At 43.3% G+C, this 18,768-nt stretch overlaps 1 protein-coding gene across 3 annotated transcripts in view; it reads right to left on the bottom strand.

The window, feature by feature from the left end:
- Positions 1-18,768, bottom strand: part of Arfip1 (ARF interacting protein 1) — a 69,130-nt gene that overhangs the window by 12,803 nt on the left and 37,559 nt on the right. For all 3 annotated transcript variants that reach the window (XM_048424522.3, XM_048424521.3, XM_048424523.3), the window contains 3 exons: positions 16,739-16,960; positions 12,922-13,079; positions 7,815-7,989 (listed from right to left, as the gene is read on the bottom strand). In XM_048424522.3, coding sequence (XP_048280479.2) covers positions 7,815-7,989; positions 12,922-13,079; positions 16,739-16,960 — 555 coding nt within the window. The remainder of the gene's footprint in view (positions 1-7,814; positions 7,990-12,921; positions 13,080-16,738; positions 16,961-18,768) is intronic.

Raw genomic sequence — 18,768 nt, 5'->3', positions numbered from 1 at the left:
GAACTCATTCTGTAGACCAGGCTGGTCTCGAACTCACAAAGACCTGCCTGCTCTGCCTCCTGAGTACTGGGATTAAAGGTGTGTGCCACCAGGTCCAGCCTGGTGATGTTTACCATTTGGTGTCACAAATAATGCTGCGACAGGCCACGCCCCTTCCTCCTTCCATCAACAGTCCTGGTTTCAAGGCATGAGGATTCCATCACCTCTTGTAAACATTCATGTTTATGTCTATAAATTACTGCTGCTGTCAGCTTTTGTGAGGGATTCCGTTATTACGGAAACTCAAAGAAGAACCAAACAGCTCAGGAAATCTTGTGGAAGAAGGGCCACAGGAATGTGAGACCCCAGAAAGGGGTGGGATGAGTGTTGCTCAGCTCCACCCTCCAGAATGAAAACTTTCTTCCTGGAGGGAGCACAGAATCTCGGGAGGCTCTGGGGCACTAACCCTTACTGCAGAGGTATCTGTGTCCCCACGTCCAATGCTCCACCCTTTGCCACGGCTACAGACAGAAGTGCCTCGTGCCCATCCACAGACAACTAGATAAAGAAAACATGGTACCTATATTCAATGGAATTCTACTCAGCTGTTAAAAAAAATGAGATTTTTAAATGAAAAACCAGAAATCATTAGGGTATGTAAAAAAGGCATATACATATACACACACAGATACAGACACATACAAACGGATATATGTATGTGCACACGTATTTATATCACACTTATAGACGGAGTCGTCTTCTAACACTAGATTATAAGGCCTGGGGGAGGATTCATCCTCACTTCTCGTTTCCTGGGTGACATCAGCATCTGTAACACTACCTGGACAGCATTTACTTGATGTTTTTCAGTGAAAAGCAAAGAATAACAGCAACACAAAATGACAAAGTACATGATGAAATGTGCTATGGAGAAGGGGACTTTGCCGAAGCCAAATGAAGGTGTATCGCCATGGAACAGCACTGGCAGCTCCTCCTGGGCTCGTCATCACACACTAGCTGTCTTGTGTACTCAGGAATCTAACTCATTCATTTTTATTAGAAAAAAGCAAGATTCTTCATCTCCATTTCTTAGTCTCATTTGACCTATGTGAGTGACTATACCAAGTACTCACAGTCCAGTTGTAGAAAAATTGTACAGCGAATCACACCTTAAAACACACACAAAAGTTCTCTTTCCTTCCTTTCTTTCCCTGTCTAGCTCTTTTGTTTTTGACAATAGGAAAAACATTCCAAGAATGTACTTGTAGAGTGCTTTTCCAAGACGCAGAGCCCTGGGCTCACTCTCCAGCACCACACAAAACGGGCTAGTGGCACGTGCCTAATAGCAGACACTCAGAGGTGAAGGTAGGAGAATCAAAAGGTCAAGGTCATTGTCAAGAACAAAGTCTGAGGCTTCATTTGTTGCTAGTACATACTGGGTCATGGTAAACACATTCCTTAAACTCTGGCGTAACCATCATTTTAAATCCAGAGGTCTGCGCTGAAAGCAGAGACTGTGGCTCTGCAGCAAGACCCTGGGTTTGGATCCAAGTACTGTAGGGAAAAAAAATCAAACTAGTTAAACCACAAAGTGGCATTGCCCTTGGAGGTATGTGTGGTACAAGGGATGTTTGGTTCTCTAACTTTTCCACATCCTAAATGTCACAAGTGCTGCACTTCCTGCTACTGCCAAGATTGTGCCCTGTCACAGGCACACAGCCGCAGCTGCTGCCACATACTGCGCATTCACATCAGATATTTCCAGTTTCCGTGCACTCCTTCTTCTGCCCAACCATTTTACTTGGCCCTCTGAATTTTTCTCTGAAAAATTAAATTCATAATCCATACATGAAGTAAGGTGGTAATGCATTGGAAAAGAAATGATATTTTAGTACTAGAAAAGGAATTCCTCCCAGCACTCACTCGGGAGATATAAGCAGATGGGTCTCTGAGTTCGAGGCCAGCCCAGAGCTAGTTCCAGAACAGCCAGGGGTACACAGAGAAACTCAGTTTCAACACACACACACACACACACACACACAGAAAAGAAAAACTACAGGACTAGGGAGAGCGTTCAGTGGCAGAGGAAGGAACAGAGAAAGCACGCACAAACATGTTCCTGTTTACTGCGAACCACTGATCCAAACAACTGCTGTCACACCAACCTCTGGCTCAGAAGAACTGATTTTTTAGAAGAAAAGTCCACACTTTAAAACTAACTCACAATGTTACTCCAAGATAGACCCAAAGTCCAGTCTATCTTCCTCTGATCCTCCGCCATCTTTTAAGTTATTAAAATATAAGCTATTGAAGCTAACAAACCATCATTTGGTGGTTAGAGCTAATTATCATTGTCTTAGAGTAAGAGCAATTTTACTTTTTGTAAAAACAAATAAAATCCTAACTGTTTAGATTTATCCCCCAAACTGTTTTACCGGATTATTCTGAACATATATCTCCACCTCAGTATGTCCACCACAGCCCTAGAGCACCTGTCACTCAAGTGTGATTACTCTTTACCTTCTCCTTCCTAGTGCCGGGCGGGCTCCAGCACCCAGGCCCTCGAGCACAACAGACAAGCTCCCCACCACTGGCTACACAACTAGCCTCAAATTACCCTTACACCACGCTCCTCACATCCTCATTCTACGTCACCAGTAGGCCCGGAGAGACAGACACAGCCAGAGAACCAGTCAGGCTGCACCCACTTCCCTCCTGGTGACTCACCTCCAGGACCGGTGGTGGACTTCCACACTCAATGCCGCTGCTCTCTGTCTTACTTAGGACGGACGCACACACTCAATGCTGCTGCTCTCTGTCTTACTTAGGACGGACGCACACACTCAATGCCGCTGCTCTCTGTCTTACTTAGGACGGACGCACACACTCAATGCTGCTGCTCTCTGTCTTACTTAGGACGGACGCACACACTCAATGCCGCTGCTCTCTGTCTTACTTAGGAGGCCTGTATTTGTTCTGAGCTTTGAAAGGACAAATGATGGGTAGAGAAGCTGCTTTAGGCCACAAAATGCCTCCAACTCCATCAACTGAAGGTCTGAAGAGAGACGCGCTGATGAAAGGTGAAACATTCCAGAACTCTGGCTAATGGGTTCCGACCGCCGTGAACCCAGTGCTGTTAGCCAACAAGGGCACCACAGAGACTAACATGGATTGTGTACGTTTTATGTCACGGGGTTGGAAGGTAGAAAACGCACATTAAAGTGGAACGCAGGTTCTTACTAGGGGGGAATAACAAGTTCAGATACGCTCTTTTGTACTCGGTATTACGGCATGCACACACACAGAAGTGTGGCAACAGGGAAGAGAAGGTATATGAAGGGGCACAGAAGAGAAACCAGGGTCCAGTTTGTTTCCCACCGGCCAAAAGTAAAAAAACTTCAACATAACCGAGAAGGCCAGCTGGACTGGGAGTGACGGAGCATGTGATCAAACTGGACTCTCTGAATGTGGCTGGCAATGAAGGCTGACTGAGAAGTCAAGGACAATGGCACTGGGTTTTGATTCTACTGACTTTGTGGGAGCCTGGTTTGTTTGGATGCTCACTTTTATAGACCTGGATGGAGGGGGAAGGACCTTGGACTTCCCACAGGGCAGGGAACCCTGACTGCTCTTAGGACTAGAGAGGGAGGGGGAGGTGGGGAGGGGGAGCAAAAAGGGAGGCGGGGAGGAGGTGGAAATTTTTAATAAATAAATAAAAAAAAACCTCACGCGAACAGAGTTAAAGGTGACAAAGGACTGTGTTTCCTTAGGGCCGGAGCGCTGAGACCTCTGAGCTCAGCACACCAGCACCTCCCTCTCCCCGTAGATCCCAACAGTGCAACTGACGCGCTCACCTAGATTTCATTTATAAGAAGACAATTCTTTAGGATAAACAAACCAGCTTGTATTTTTACTTAATTTTTAAACTTTGATTCATTTTCTAACCTAGTTGTAGATTATATTCCTTGAGCAGTACATCTTCAAAGATAACAGAATTATAGACACTTATGCTGCCCCTCTCTCTTTCCTGGTAACCCCACACCCACGCAGTCTCCCTTCTTCAGTTCCCCTGCTTCCCACACCTGATAAAACCCCAGGTGCGTGCTTCCTTTATCTCTGACAACTGCACTAGCTGTCTGGGCTCACTCCAGCTGATATTCATTTTGTTTGTTGGTGATATGGTCTCACGTTATAGCTCAGACTAGCCTCTAACTAAGTATGGTACAGACTGACCTCGATGTAGTGGCCAATCCAATAGGAGCAGATGGCCCAGATGTCTGAGTTCTACATCCAGAACAGATTCAAGACTGCTGCCTGAGATGATCAAGCCTCACAGGATACTCTAGTCAGGACTTGATCATAATTCTAAATTTTCTTTAGGTCCCCATAAGATTATCAGCACCCCCAACCAGCAGGAAGTAGCCTGGAAAACTATGCCCACATTCCCAAAAAATGGACTATGGATATTTTCCTTTGTTTAGAGTGTGGGTAACAAGTAGTTATGGCTAATGGTGAGGAGAAAAACTAAACAGAGGATATTAGATTCAGAGTTCTTGTTTTTTTTTTTTTAAAGGAAGAGGAAGTGCTGTGGGACAATTCTGTATTCTGTCACTTATATTTTAAATAAACGCTGATTGGCCAGTAGCCAGGCAGGAAGTATAGGCAGGACAACCAGACAGAAAGTAGAGGTAGGGTCTATGAGAACAGGAGAATTCTGGGAAGAAGGAATCCCATTCCTCTGCAGTTGTGAGCCCACCACAGAAGAAGCAAGCTGTGACTGTCTTGCTGAAAAAAGTGATGGCGGGAACCAGGTAGGACAGAAAACCCCACAACAGTTTAACAGAAGAACAAAACTGAAATGGAAGCTGACAAGGAGGCAAACTGTATGGAAGACAATTCCTAGGCCTCCTTTTGCTTTCTCACTATTAAAATAAAAAGGGTGAAAGTTGTCCAATCACACAACCCCAAAAGTTCTCATAGATCTAAGTCTTAAATTATAGATAATGCTTAAATTAACAGTTTGACAGTATCTCATAGTTTTGAACCACTAAGTAAAAGATAAAAGATCAGTTTCTATATAAACTTTGTTTTAGACCTCACTGACTACAGTTCACTCTAAAATCTAGCTGATGACAACCATGCTGCTATGGCCTGAATGCTGTGCCACCTTAAATTCATTTTGAAATCCTCACCCCAAGAACATGGCAGGACAGAGTTGCCTCTGATGGTGTTTGGTCTCAAGTCCCCATAAAAGGATTAGTTCCCTTCTGAAAGAGGCCTGAGACCCCTTTCCCTTCCTACTGGGTAAGGGTGCAGCAAGAAAGCCACCTGTGAGCCAAAGGCAGGGCCACACCAGACGACGAGTCTGCTGATACCTCCACCTCAGAGCTAAGGCTCTAGAGACCTGAGACACAAACTATTTATCTACGGTACTTGTTCTAGCAGCCTCTGAAGACAAAGACATAATCTCAAAACACAAAACCCACGAGAACAGGGGTAATTTTCTATTATATTTTACAGTAAAAAAGAACAGACACAATGACATTATTCTCCAGTAACGCCCATGGAAGCCTGGCTCTGTTCTAAACTCTGAACATGGCCAACTTCCTATCATCTCCCCTTCAATATTCCATCCTTGCTTCAAGCTGGACATTGGTTTAAACAGAAGATCCCCTGCACGCTTTACCCTACCTGGTCCCAGTCCCCACTATGCTGCTGCAGAACCGCCCTCTGTGACAGCTGGGCTCCAGCCACCCAGGGCTCCACTTGGCCATAAAAGACTCCTTACAAGATGGGAAATACTGACTTTAGTTTTCAAATTAATGAATTCATCTTCGAGACATGGTCTCTACACAGCGTTGGCTGCAACTGCATAGCAGGTCCTTCTGCTCTGCTTCCCCAGGCCCAGATGAAGGCCTGCACCACCACCCACACCCACACTTTCCCTCTAAGCTTAACTAACTTCCAGGCACTCCCACCACGCAGATGTTTTCAGTGCTCACAAGATAAAGGCATTGATAAGATCCATCTGACTGGCATTTAAAAGTTAGAGATGAGCTGGCTGGCTGTGAAGGCGTCAACATACATGTCACTGTAGAGCATGCCTCTTTTTAAGTATTAAATACAATGATAATGTCCCAAATATGTACTACTGATGTAATAATATCCATCAAAATATTGAACAATGTAACTGATTCACACATCTGAGCTGGAGATGAACATACTCTTACGGGCCTAAGCTAACAAATGCCGTGTGATCATGCTGGGCCGTCTGTCTAAAAATCTACTTAGGCCTTTTTTCCTGCTGCTGTGTTGTTTCCAGGTGAGCATTTTCATCCAGTTTCTTCAAAGATGGAATGACATTTCTAGACCTGGTAGATCCCTAAGAAATATATTATCTCAGGGTTTTATGGTCACTATGAGTTTCTAAGGAAACATTAAAGGAAACAAGAAAAAAGTAATTTAATATAGCCCTTTGGTGTCATGAGGGAGAATATAAATATTAGTTTTCTGGGAGAAGTAAAGAAAAATAATTGCGACAATTTGAATCCTATGTCCCCAAAGGACGGTGTGTTAAAAGACTGGCTGCCAGCCTACGGCACTACTGAAGGCGGTGGAATCTTTAAGTGGGGCCTAAAGCCAGGCATGCGGCACAGGCCGGGGCACAGTCCTGCTTAGCTGAAAATTCAGGCACAGAGCCGACTGTGAGTACAAGGCCAGCTTTTTTCTATATACCAAAACTCTGTCTCAAAAATAAAGCCAACAGCTGGGCACAGTGGCATATGCACTAGGCAGGCTGATCTCATGAGTTCCAAGCCAGCCTGGTCGATATAGCAAGTTCCAGGACAGCCAGGGCTACACAGTGAGCCCCTGTCTCAAAACAACAACAAAGCAGAACAAAGCCAAACCCACCACAGCGAAGGAAGGAACACAGTGTGTGTGTGTGGGTCTCGTAAGGAAGGAGGGTCACTCTGGCTGCCACAGAGGAGCAGTTTGGTTTGCTGCACTGTAGCTCCTGCTGGGATGCACCACCTTATTACTGAAACCTCGGCAACTGTGAGTCACAGCAGCCTCCTCATTTTAGAAAGCAGCTATCTCCAGTACACACTACAGTAACACACTGCCGTCACACTAATTTTACGAGGGCACCCGGAAGCAAGTGCCGCTGCAGGACCTTCGTCAAGGCTTCAGAGGCTGCAAACAGCACACGGAAAGGAGCTGTTGCATGCGAGACTCACACTCACAGGGCTGAGCACACCTACTGCACTGCACTTGTAACTGACTCTCACGTTCAGGGTGGTCTTCCACATAAAACTCAGAAGACATGTCAGACACACGAACTGATCCTTGACACACAGGAAACTCAAGGGCTGAGGACACAGCTAGGCAGACCATGCACCCATCACGCTCAGCACTTGGATTCGATCCCGAGCACCCAAAGAAAACAAGCACACAACAAAACCAGCCTCTGTCTCCTAATGCTAGGCTTAGAGGCATGGGCCACTAAGCCTGGTAAAAGCTCCATTATTTAACGACTTACTAACGACTTAAAGTACTTGCTACCAACACCGACTCAAGATCAGAGCTGAACACAAGCATTTCTGACTCCCAGTTGTTATTTATGAAAGTACAAGACGGTATGGTTGATGATTTTCAGAAGAGAAAGGCTAAGTCTATGTTTCATGTACCTATAAACTCAAACTGATTTAAACAAAAGTCCTTCAAGCAACTGTCATGAAAAGTTATTAGAAACAAATACTTTCTATTGATTTTTTGTTTTAAGTGATTTTTTAAATATCCACAGAAAGCTTCCAGAAAGCAAAAAATAAATTTACCTTATTTTCTTCAAGAAATTTCAATTTGACAGAAACATCACTACGCATTTTATCGTATTTTTCCTTGTGTATTTGGAACAGATGCTGTGACTGCTCAATTTTTGGTAGAGTGCTTGCATCACGTGGTCCAAGATTCAGTTCTTCCAAATCAGTGCGATACGCATCATACTCGATCCTGAAAAGAAGAAAAGCTATGATGCACGCCAGAAAACACAGAGACAGTCTGGAGACGGGCTGGAAAACAGCGCTCGGCCTTATATGAACAGTAATACGTAAACATGGAAGCTGCACACACATACTTCATGTATTCGAAATCATTACTTCTCTAAAAATAAAGAGCTATTAACGTTCAAAAGGGGCTGGGGACCTCAGTACTAGAGTGCTTCTTTAGAACGTGTGAGACCCTGGCTTCATTCTCCAGCACTGTAAAATACATGCATGATACATGTGTGAGTACACAAAGCATGTACTCACAAGGAGCACACGGATAGGTGAGGAGCTGCTTCTTAATCTCATCGACTATTGCACCCCCAACCGACAAAATTTTCAACATTTAGCAACCACTTAAATTAAAAAAGTTACCCCAACAGATGCCAAACCAAGTTCAAAAGCAGTTATCAATCTTTACTACAAACTGGTTAATACTGATGAGACCAAGTGGGTGAGACCAGCCAAGTTCAGACGGCCCTAGCAGGATAGTAAGAGGAGTTACACTGAGGGTTATTGAGGCATGTCGTACATGCACTTTAAAACGTTCTAATAGCGATATGTAAATAATAATATTAATTTATTTTACCCTGCATGCAGAAAATACTACTGCTGCAACACGTAATGCATGCAGACGAGTGCTAACGAGCTACTTTACAGCCGGGGCTGGACACGGAGTCCTGGAAAGCCACTGTGTATGTCTCAGCACCTCACTCTAATCCACACAGGCCACCTTCCAGGGTTTAGCGGGCACACGTGAAAGTGCGACGCTAGACGATGTTTGTCACTGTGGCTGCAGACAGAGCACTCCAGCCTGGCTTCTGTGAGGGGCTTTACCCCATCAGCCTCACGCCATGGCCTCAGAAGCTGCCAGCACCTCTGTCAGCCCTGGGAAGTGCAGCACTGTATGGGGACAGGGACCGGCTCAGCTACCTGCAGTACTCAGTACTCAACGGAAAAGAAGCAAGTGACTTCTAATTTAGTTTTAAAACAAAACAAAACAAAAACAAAAACAAAACAGAATCAACAGGGTGATTCACATCTTCCAGTCCAAGAATGAAGAATACTTATTTATTTTTGGGTTTTGAGACAGATTCTCACTGTATAGCTCTGGCTATCTTGGAACTTACTATGTAGTCCGGGTTGGCCTTGAACTCTTGGGGAAAATACATTAATGTACGATATACATACATGTATGATGTACTAGATAATTATATGTACAGGAAGAAAGTGTACAAGGGGTAGTTTAAACAGAATATCAGCTTTGGGTGTTGATGGGAGAAGATTAAACCTTCCCAGGCTCTGCCTCCTAGATGTTAGGATTAAAGGCATGTGCTACCATACCCAGCCCAAGCCCAGTTTGTTTGTTTGTTTTTGCTTTGTTTCTAATTTTTCTCTAGACAGGATTTCTCTGGCTAGCACTGCTTATCCTGAAATTCATTCCCATAAACCAGGCTGGCCTGGAAGTCAGGTGTCTGTCTGTCTCTGTCTCCCAGGTGCTGGGATTAAAGGCATATGCATTATGCCCAGGGTTTAAGCCCAGTCTATTTTTAACTTGTACGAAATTTAACAAACGAGATCTTTCTGGGCCAGCGAGGATCATTTGCTTGTTCACTAATACACTGACCCATGCAATGGTTATCAGGTCAGCCCTTCTGTGTTTCAGGTGAGCTGATGACTTTATCCAAGAAGCTGGTACCCAACTACAACAGAAGCGGAACAATGCAGATCGTTATTACAGCAAGGGGGTTAACGAGATAGAGAAACACTTCTGAGAACAAAAACAGCATAGTCAGAATTTAAAGGATGCAAAAGCTTACTAGGTTGATGAAATTGGCAGAACGTCCCAAAAAGAGAATAGTGTGGGCATATTCACAAATAGGGAGATATTTGTGAATTAATTGCGTGTATTAGAATCAAATATTAGTACACAATAAGGGACAAATTTCAGTCAAGACAGGAGGCAGCCCCGTGGTCCCTGACAAACAGTTCAGATATAAGCCGGCAGAAACAAGTCATAAAACACTCAGAACTGTGGTTTGACCCATTCCATCATTCAGGGTAGGAAACGGACTCTGAGGGTAGGAAGGGAGTAGGGACTGGAGCAGATAAGAAGATGGGTCGGTCCCACGACTGTGGACAGTAAGCCAAGAGTCTCAGAGCTAGAATAAAGACGATGGAGATGAAGACAGACATCAAAAGCCAAACTTGGGGACAAGTTACTTAAATCCAAACCACCTTTAATTTGTTATCATGTCTTCATTAGAACTAGCTCTTGTAGACCAGGCTAGCCTCAAACTCACAGAGATTCGCCTGCCTCTGCCTCCCGAGTGCTGGGATAAAATTAAAGGCGTGGCCACCATCGCGTTTGCATTTTTTGTGTTCCCATTTATATCTATAACTGGGAACAACAATTAACACAAAATTGCATACACATGTGTATTGTATGATGTTGGGAAATAATTAAAACCTTTAGAAAGCTTAGTATTAGAAAAGAGGAGCTAGAAGCAAGCACACATACAAAACAGTAGACAGAGGCAAACTTAAACTAGTAGGATGTGACATCACCCTTCAAACCTCGGCCGCACTTTCTAAAAGTTATGATTAACGGAAATATAAGCAAAGTTACAATATTGACCTTGCACTCTTTAACTTTGACACTCATTTTGTAGGTGGAATTAAAGCAAAACTCCCTGATAACGTTTCTCGAAGGGCACCCAGCCTTCCAGAATTGCCAGCCTGGGCCTGTTACTCCGTGGAGAACAGGTGTCCATACTGAGAAGCCTTCCTGGTGCAGGCGGAGAGAAGCTGAATGGGCGGTAACCAGAGGGCTGGAAGCACCGTGCGCAATGACAGCTGGGGGGTTAACAGACCACCCAGCAAGGGCCTTAATTATCACTCTAATGCTGGTCAAATGAGTGGCCCTTGCCCTAAAGTTCAGTAAATTCTGGTTTTGACAAAGAAGAAACTCTGCTACTTAAAACTTTGTAGTTTGGTCTCTTTAATATTATTCCTTAGAAGTCAATGTCTCAGTGTTACAACTACCAAGTTCTCAGCTAACAAACAGAAATCAAACCCCCAACTAATTAAAAAGGATGATTATGAGACGATCTTCATTGGGTTGACAAGCACATGAATGAAGTTGTCTGAAGATTTCCCTTAAGTAACTATCCAAAGGTTCCAAATAAATCAATATACTGTATATACCGCGATCTGATATCACATGGTCTTTTAAGGGTCTCATTATAATACGTAAAAACTGTTCTTCATTATGAGGCACGAACATTTTTATGCTATTAAAAATTACATTATTATTGTTTTGTTGTGCTAGGGTTTGAATCAATAGCCTTGAGAGTGCTCGGCAAGACATGATCTCAGACCTACATATTCAGACCCAAATTTTAGACGAAGAGAAAGCTGACTGGGCATTTGAAACTGCAGGCGAGCAAGCATTGAAGCCCTGTGGACTTCCTCTGCTCCTATAAATCAAATGTGAGCGTTTCTGAGCTGAGCACCGCGGCACCTGCCTACACCCCAGCACTCGGGAGGCAGGAAGTTCAAACAAGAAACCTTATTTTCATAAGTACTAGAAAACCTGAAAAGACTGAAAATCAGCTTAAAGCGATTAAAGACAGACGAGTATGCACCGTGAATGATTACGAGAGGTAATTTAGAAAGACTAACACAGAAGTTTATAAATGAAGCTTTTATTCATATGCAAAATGAAAAATCAACCGCACGTGCTGGAGGGAGTTCCATCACAAGATATCTTACTGATACCCTTTCAATGTCAGTTTCAGTGCTAGTGAAGAATATTTGACAGGCAGATTGCTTCCAATTCCTTTTTCTCACCATCTGATTTTATCATGTTAATAAATTAAATTTTATGCTCAAAACTTAAATTTTCCACATATTTTGGGTTTTGACCTGTGTGAAGCATAGACAATATATTCTTAAGGATGAGCACCCAACTAGAGAACGGTGAGGTGCTCTGGGAGATCTCAAAGCACTGCCATTAAGGCAGGGCAAGAGGTCAAAAGGTCAAGTTCTACTCCTACAAGGTAAAACTCAGCACCATCTTCAACCATGCTATTAAACATAAGAGAAAGTCAGCATGCCAAGTGCTCGGAGAACACCACCAGAAAACCGGGCTGACGATAAGTTAGCATCAAGACACAGGGGGAGATATCTAGATGTGGAATTAAAGTATGAGTGTGGTACTCTTCAAAGAATTTTTTAGATATTTAAAAGTATTTATTACTAATAGCACAATCATGACAGGGATATTTGGAAAAATCTGTATTGTAAATAAAGTAAAGGGAAATATTTATGTCTAAGGCCAAACGTGAAAGCATTCGGCAGAGTTTGACCCTGGATCAATGGACATCAGGAATTAACACCATGAACGCTGCACCAACAGCACAGTTGCAGACATCAGGCAGATCCCAGGGTGCGACCCGGCAGGACACAGGAAGCGAAGACTGAGAGCTCCTCCGTCTCCTCATCTCCCAGCAGATCAGGTTAGGTCGTGACTAAGGCCCAAGTGGGCATTCCCAGGGCAAAGCTGCTTCTGGGGCAGTGGCAGCACTGAGCGCCGTGGACACTGGACCCGTATGCTAATTAGATATTTATTTCTGAGGACCAACCTCTAACCTTCTAGTACATTCTTTTCTGGAAGTCGGAGAACATTACAAGTTCATCTATTACCCGACCTCAGGACTGAACAACACGAGGCTTATGCACCCAGCTCTTTGACCCCTGAGGCACCAGCCACCTTTCTTCCACAGCACACCCTCTATCTTCCCATATTGGACAGTACGTTTCTTTTGTTTGCAACCAAAACCATTAACTAAACACAAATCACCTGCACACGGACCACATAGAGGAAGTCGATACCCACCTGGCATTCTCATACTGCTTTATGGTCAGAAGTGTATCTTCAATGGTTTTATTCACCAACGTGTTCACACTAGCAATGAAAAAATTAATGGCCCCAAGAAGAGTCTCTCCATTTTTAGCCAGCAGCTTCTGGGTGTCTGCATTATAGCCAAATTCTTCCTAAAACAAAGACGACATCTTAACCATCCACCGAGAAGTCAGTGGATGTGATTTTGAAATCGCACACATATTACCAATGGGAAAATGTCTGACCCAGGATCTATTAACAGAAGCTTTACTTAGTCTGCTAATCCTTAAATTTATAAGAATCTAAATTATAGCTAGCTACATAATTACTAAAAGATTGGTAAACAAAAATTATCATTAACCCAGACACACAGCTAAATCTAAATAATTTTAAAAGCTAAATTATTTTGCACTATAAAGAACATTTTTGTTTCTGTTACGTTATAAGCACAGCTGTTCAGGAAAACGCAGCAGCTTATTAATCAGAGAAGTTAGAACTTTCAGGACCAAATTAGGTAACAACTGGTTAAAACTTTCAGACATAAAATAGATTGCATTCTTTTGTGTGTTTTGATTGAATTTCCTCAAAGTATAAGTACAGACAAGACACATTTCTTTGTAAACTTGGGAGCCAGGTGCCCGTCTTTCAAGCGCGGGTCCTATCTGGGCACAGCTGAGGGAGATTCACTCAACACCATCCTCAGCTCACCCTAGTCAACTCTACGTCAGCTCAGCCCGCACTCCAGACAGCGCTCTTCACGTGCAGCAGTCTGAGCTTCCCAGTCCACATGGATTACTCAAGATATCTGACCAAATAAAGTAATCCTGTTTCACTTGAATTCTCTATTCTGTTATAAAACACTTTAATTCTGGCTATAAAAAAAGGAATATAAAGTTAACTAGGAGATGAAAATTGAATGTAGGTCTACAGTTATAATTACATTTCCAGTTGATAAATTATTTAATAATTCACTGAGTATTAGGAGAGTAAAATTACACTATGCTTAAAAACATTTTCCATTTAAGAGAGGCTCATGTACTTTATTCCAGATTCAGTCTGGTGGACTGCAGATGTAGGCACATGTAAAAGAATATTGCACACATGCTAACAAAACTCAAGTGTCTGAAACAATAGAAGGATTTCAAGTTCAAGTCAATTGGAGATATTATAGGGCAAGACCCTCGCTGTCTCAAAAAAAAAACCCAAAAGGTATCAACCAATGGGGATGGCAATATGTCATGCTACTGTCACGAGGGCACCTCTGCAATGACAGGCAGGGCAGCGGGATGCTTCCGATATTTTCTACGAACTAAATCATGTATGAAGCACAAATAAACGTTACTGCATGTAAAACAGTAAAGGATACAACACTTTAACTTCTAGAAGGAGTTAAAATACTATAATTAAGTGTATTTATTTTCTCTGGCATTCATTAAAAGATAAAAGCCAAAATGAATTAAAAAAAATCAGCAAAGAGGAGGAAGAATACTATACAATAAAAACTATCTTGACAGCCAGGCATGATGGTGCACACCTTCAATCCCAGTTCTTGGGAGGCAGAGGAAGTCAGCTCTCTAGGAATCTGAGTCCAGCCTGGTTTACAGGGCTACACCTAGGAGAGCCAGGGCTCTAAAGAGAAACCTTGTCTCAGAAAAACAAATAAAACCCCAAACTACATTTATATAAACATAATAGCTAATAAAAAAAAAAGGAGCCCTTCTTACGGTTTAACAGAGCATGGGACAACACCAATAGGCATGGTGATGTGGGCGTGGACAGGGGACATGGGCGTGGAGAGGGCATGGAGAGGATGTGGTCAGCCAAGCACACACAAAGAACTACAGGCAACTGAGGAGTACCAAGAGAAGGAGGAGCAGCCTTCCCCAGGGGAAAGCACCCCGTAAGGTATCCAAAGCCAAACCGTCTGCCCCCAAAACAAACATGCAACAACATTAGACAGACAGAGCAGGTTGTAGTTCTGGATTTAGGAACACGAACACACACACACACCACCACCACCACCACCAACAATTAATGAAAACCGAGGCCATGAATTTGAAAGCTGTCAAGAAAGGGTCTATGGGGCAATTTGGAGGGAAGGAAGGAAGGGGAAAGTGATGTCATTTGAGACTACAGTCTCAAAATCCAAGAGGCAAAAAGAAAAGGAGAAAAAAAGAACAGAGAGACTAACGCAACAGAACAGATACCCTGGAGATAAATCCACATGCATACAACCTAAAGCAACAGAATAGATACCCTGGAAATAAATCCACATGCATACAACCTAAAGCAACAGAACAGATACCCTGGAAATAAATCCACATGCATACAACCTAAAGCAACAGAATAGATACCCTGGAAATAAATCCACATGCATACAACCTACAGAATAGATACCCTGGAAATAAATCCACATGCATACAACCTAAAGCAAACTGTTGTCCAATGGATCATCTAAAACTGTATTTCTGTATTTCTTATTACTGTAATATATCATTATCTGTACCAAAACTCCTATTCACGTTCCAGGACCAAGTGATTTTCTACTTTAAATGTTCTACTTCTATATGTTCGATGTCTGGCTGCGGAGGGTTTTTATTCTAGGCAAGACAAACAGCCAGACATCAAAAGAGTCATGAGATAGTAAGAGAAATTCTCAGGAATGTTTCACGCGGCTTGGGATGCAGCAGTAGAGTGACTGCCTAGCATGCTCCACCCCTGCGTTTGAGCTCCAGCAGCATGAAGACAGAGCACAGTAGTACACACATGTAAACCCCAGCATTCAGGAAGCAGAGGCAAGTCTGCTTTTGAATCAGAAGTTCAAAGTCATCCTTGGTTGTGGAGGAACCTAAGATAGCCGGGGCTAAAGATTTTGTCTTAAAACAAATAAACAAAAAATGTTCTGCTCAATATTTATGGAAATAAATGCTAAAAATAAGACCGTCATTCTAAATGTCTGCCTTGGAAATGATAAACATACACTTTTATCTGAGTTGCACCCCAGTCCTAAATCTAATTTATCTTAATAATTTTAGTAAGCATATACCACAAGTCTACTCAAACACGTGTTCAACATATTTTGAGCCTGCCAAGAGGTTTTCACAGTAAATGACTAACTTACTCTTTATCCCACCTGTGGTGGTTGGAAAGAAAATGGTCCCTTAGGGAGTGGCATTAAGGAGGAAGTGTGTCACTGGCGGGCGGGCTTTGAGGTCTTTTGCTCGAGCTTCACTCAGTGTGACAGTCAGTGCACTTCCTGTTGCCTGCAAGATGTAGGACTGACTCTCAGCTCCTTCTCCAGCACCATGTCTGCCTACACGCCACCATGTCCCTCCAGGATGACACTGGACTGAACCCCTGAACTGGGAATGAGCCACTCCAATCAAATGTTTTCCTTTGTAAGAGTTGCTGTGGTCATGGTGTCTCTTCACAGCAATAGAATCCCTAAGATATCACCAAAGAATATTCATAGTTATGGTTCTTTGTAGGCTTGGGCAGGTTGTCAATCTTTTTCCTTCTCGCTCACCAAGAACCTCCAGCCGGCACCTATTCCAGGTATAAATTGATCCTTACACTGAGGTCACCTGGGTCTTCTTAAAGACTGTATGACACGGTAAAAGAAAGCCTCGAAGTCCCATTTACATTGGGGTGTGGAGATATAGCTCACATTCAATGTCCAGCCCTAACAAACACAACAACGCCAATTTTGTTAAGAGTTTAGCAAATCACAAATGGAAAAATTACCTCTCAGGATACTTCTATTAGCCCCCTTACACCCACAATCCCTAAGAGTTATTTTAAATAATCTTACGTGGAGTTCTAGAGACTTCAAACTCAGGTCAGCGAATGCATCTCCAAGCTGCTTTTGGGTGTGCACCATCTGGAAGAGCTGTGTGGCCAGCGTCTGAGCCAGCTTCAGAATGTTTTCATACTTTTTCTTATTATCTCTTAATATATCGATCTGAGCTTCCAGTTCAAGGTCCACTGTCCTCGAGCCACGGCCTAGTTTCTCAGATATGATCTGCCGGGTACACTAAAATGAGAAGATGCGCTTTGTTTAGGGAGAGAAAGAGAGGAGCAAAGAACTGCAGCAATTCATGGACCAGCTCTGTACCGTGAGTGCGCTGTTAGCAGGCGGAACACTGCTCCCCTTCCCAGAACCTAGGAAGATATTTACAGGCCTGCCTAAAAACTACTACTAAGCTAAGGAAGTTCTGACACACTCCTAGCCAGTCTAATTAGCCAAGTGATTATCCACATAACCATCTTCAGGTTTACTGCTGTTGGATACAGTATAAAGCCACAGGGATACTGACAGTTCTGTAGAACAGCACAACTGTAAATGGAGAGAAAACAGGACCGCCAAGATGGCCCTCTCCTACTGGTTACTTTTCTATCTCACCTTAAGTAATCTGTGTGTTTGGGAAGGGAGAACGAAAGGAAAGAGATGGGGGGGGGGGACAGGAAGAAGATAAGAAAGCAGAAATTCCCCAAGGTCAGCATAGTATAAAACTGTTATTCTATTCTGCCTTGGAAACATACACTTTTTAAGAAGGTACCTAATTTCAGAGAATAAGAAAGTAAGCTTTCTGCTGGGTGGTGGCGGCGCATGCCTTTAATCCCAGGACTGGGGAGGCAGAGGCAGGCGGATTTCTGTGAGGCCAGCCTGGTCTACAGAGTGAGTTCCAGGACAGGCCTCAAAGCTTCAAAAAACCCTATCTTGAAAAATCAAAATCAAAAACAAAAAAAAAAAATCAAGAAAAAAAAGAAACTAAGTTTTCTAGTAATAGTTTTTTAAGAAAATAAAAACTGTATTCCATCATTCAAAGAATAATAATGTAAGGTATCAATGTATTTTTCATCATTAAAAATAAAAAATACCACTGAGAGGTGGTGGTGCACACCTTTAATTCCAGCATTCAGCAGAGGCAGGTGGATCTCTGTGAGTTCAAGGTCAGCCTGGACTACAGAGCAAGTTCCAGGACAGGTTCCAGAGATGCACAGGAACTCTTGTTTCAAAAACTCAAATAGATAGATAGATAGATAGATACATACATACATACATACATACATAGACAGACAGACAGACAGACAGATAGACAGACAGATAGATGTGGTAGCACACAGGAAAGCTGGCAGATCAGGAGTTCAGATACCTGTGACTCTATCTTTAAAAAAACACACACACACAAAAGAGCAAATAAAACATCCCAGACAGCAGCAGCAGCAGCAACAAAAGGTGGTAGTAAATCATATAACCTTTAAATATGATGTTTATTTGCATTTTCCAAAGTTCCAGGAAGAGGTGCGTGGAGGAAGACCTGAGTGAGCAAGGGCACAGCTGCATCAAGGACCCCAGAGAAAATGGCAAAGCCTTTCCCCAGGAGGGAGGCTTAGAGGATGATACACCCTTCCTCCAGTCTGTGTGTGTGTATCAGAGTGTGTGCAGACCCTTCCTCCAGTCTGTGTGTGTGTATCTGAGAGTGTGCAGACCCTTCCGCCAGTCTGTGTGTGTGTATCTGAGAGTGTGCAGACCCTTCCTCCAGTCTGTGTGTGTGTATCTGAGTGTGTGCAGACCCTTCCTCCGGTCTGTGTGTGTGGATCTGAGAGTGTGCAGACCCTTCCTCCGGTCTGTGTGTGTGGATCTGAGAGTGTGCAGACCCTTCCTCCAGTCTGTGTGTGTGGATCTGAGAGTGTGCAGACCCTTCGTCCGGTCTGTGTGTGGTGGATCTGAGTGTGTGCAGACCTTTCCTCCGGTCTGTGTGTGTGGATCTGAGTGTGTGCAGACCCTTCCTCCAGTCTGTGTGTGTGGATCTGAGTGTGTGCAGAGAATGTCCACCA

Source organism: Myodes glareolus, chromosome 20 (assembly GCF_982192425.1).
Source record: "Myodes glareolus chromosome 20, mMyoGla1.1, whole genome shotgun sequence".
NCBI classification, from domain to species: Eukaryota; Metazoa; Chordata; class Mammalia; order Rodentia; family Cricetidae; genus Myodes; species Myodes glareolus.
This window is presented reverse-complemented; position numbering and strand designations above follow the sequence as displayed.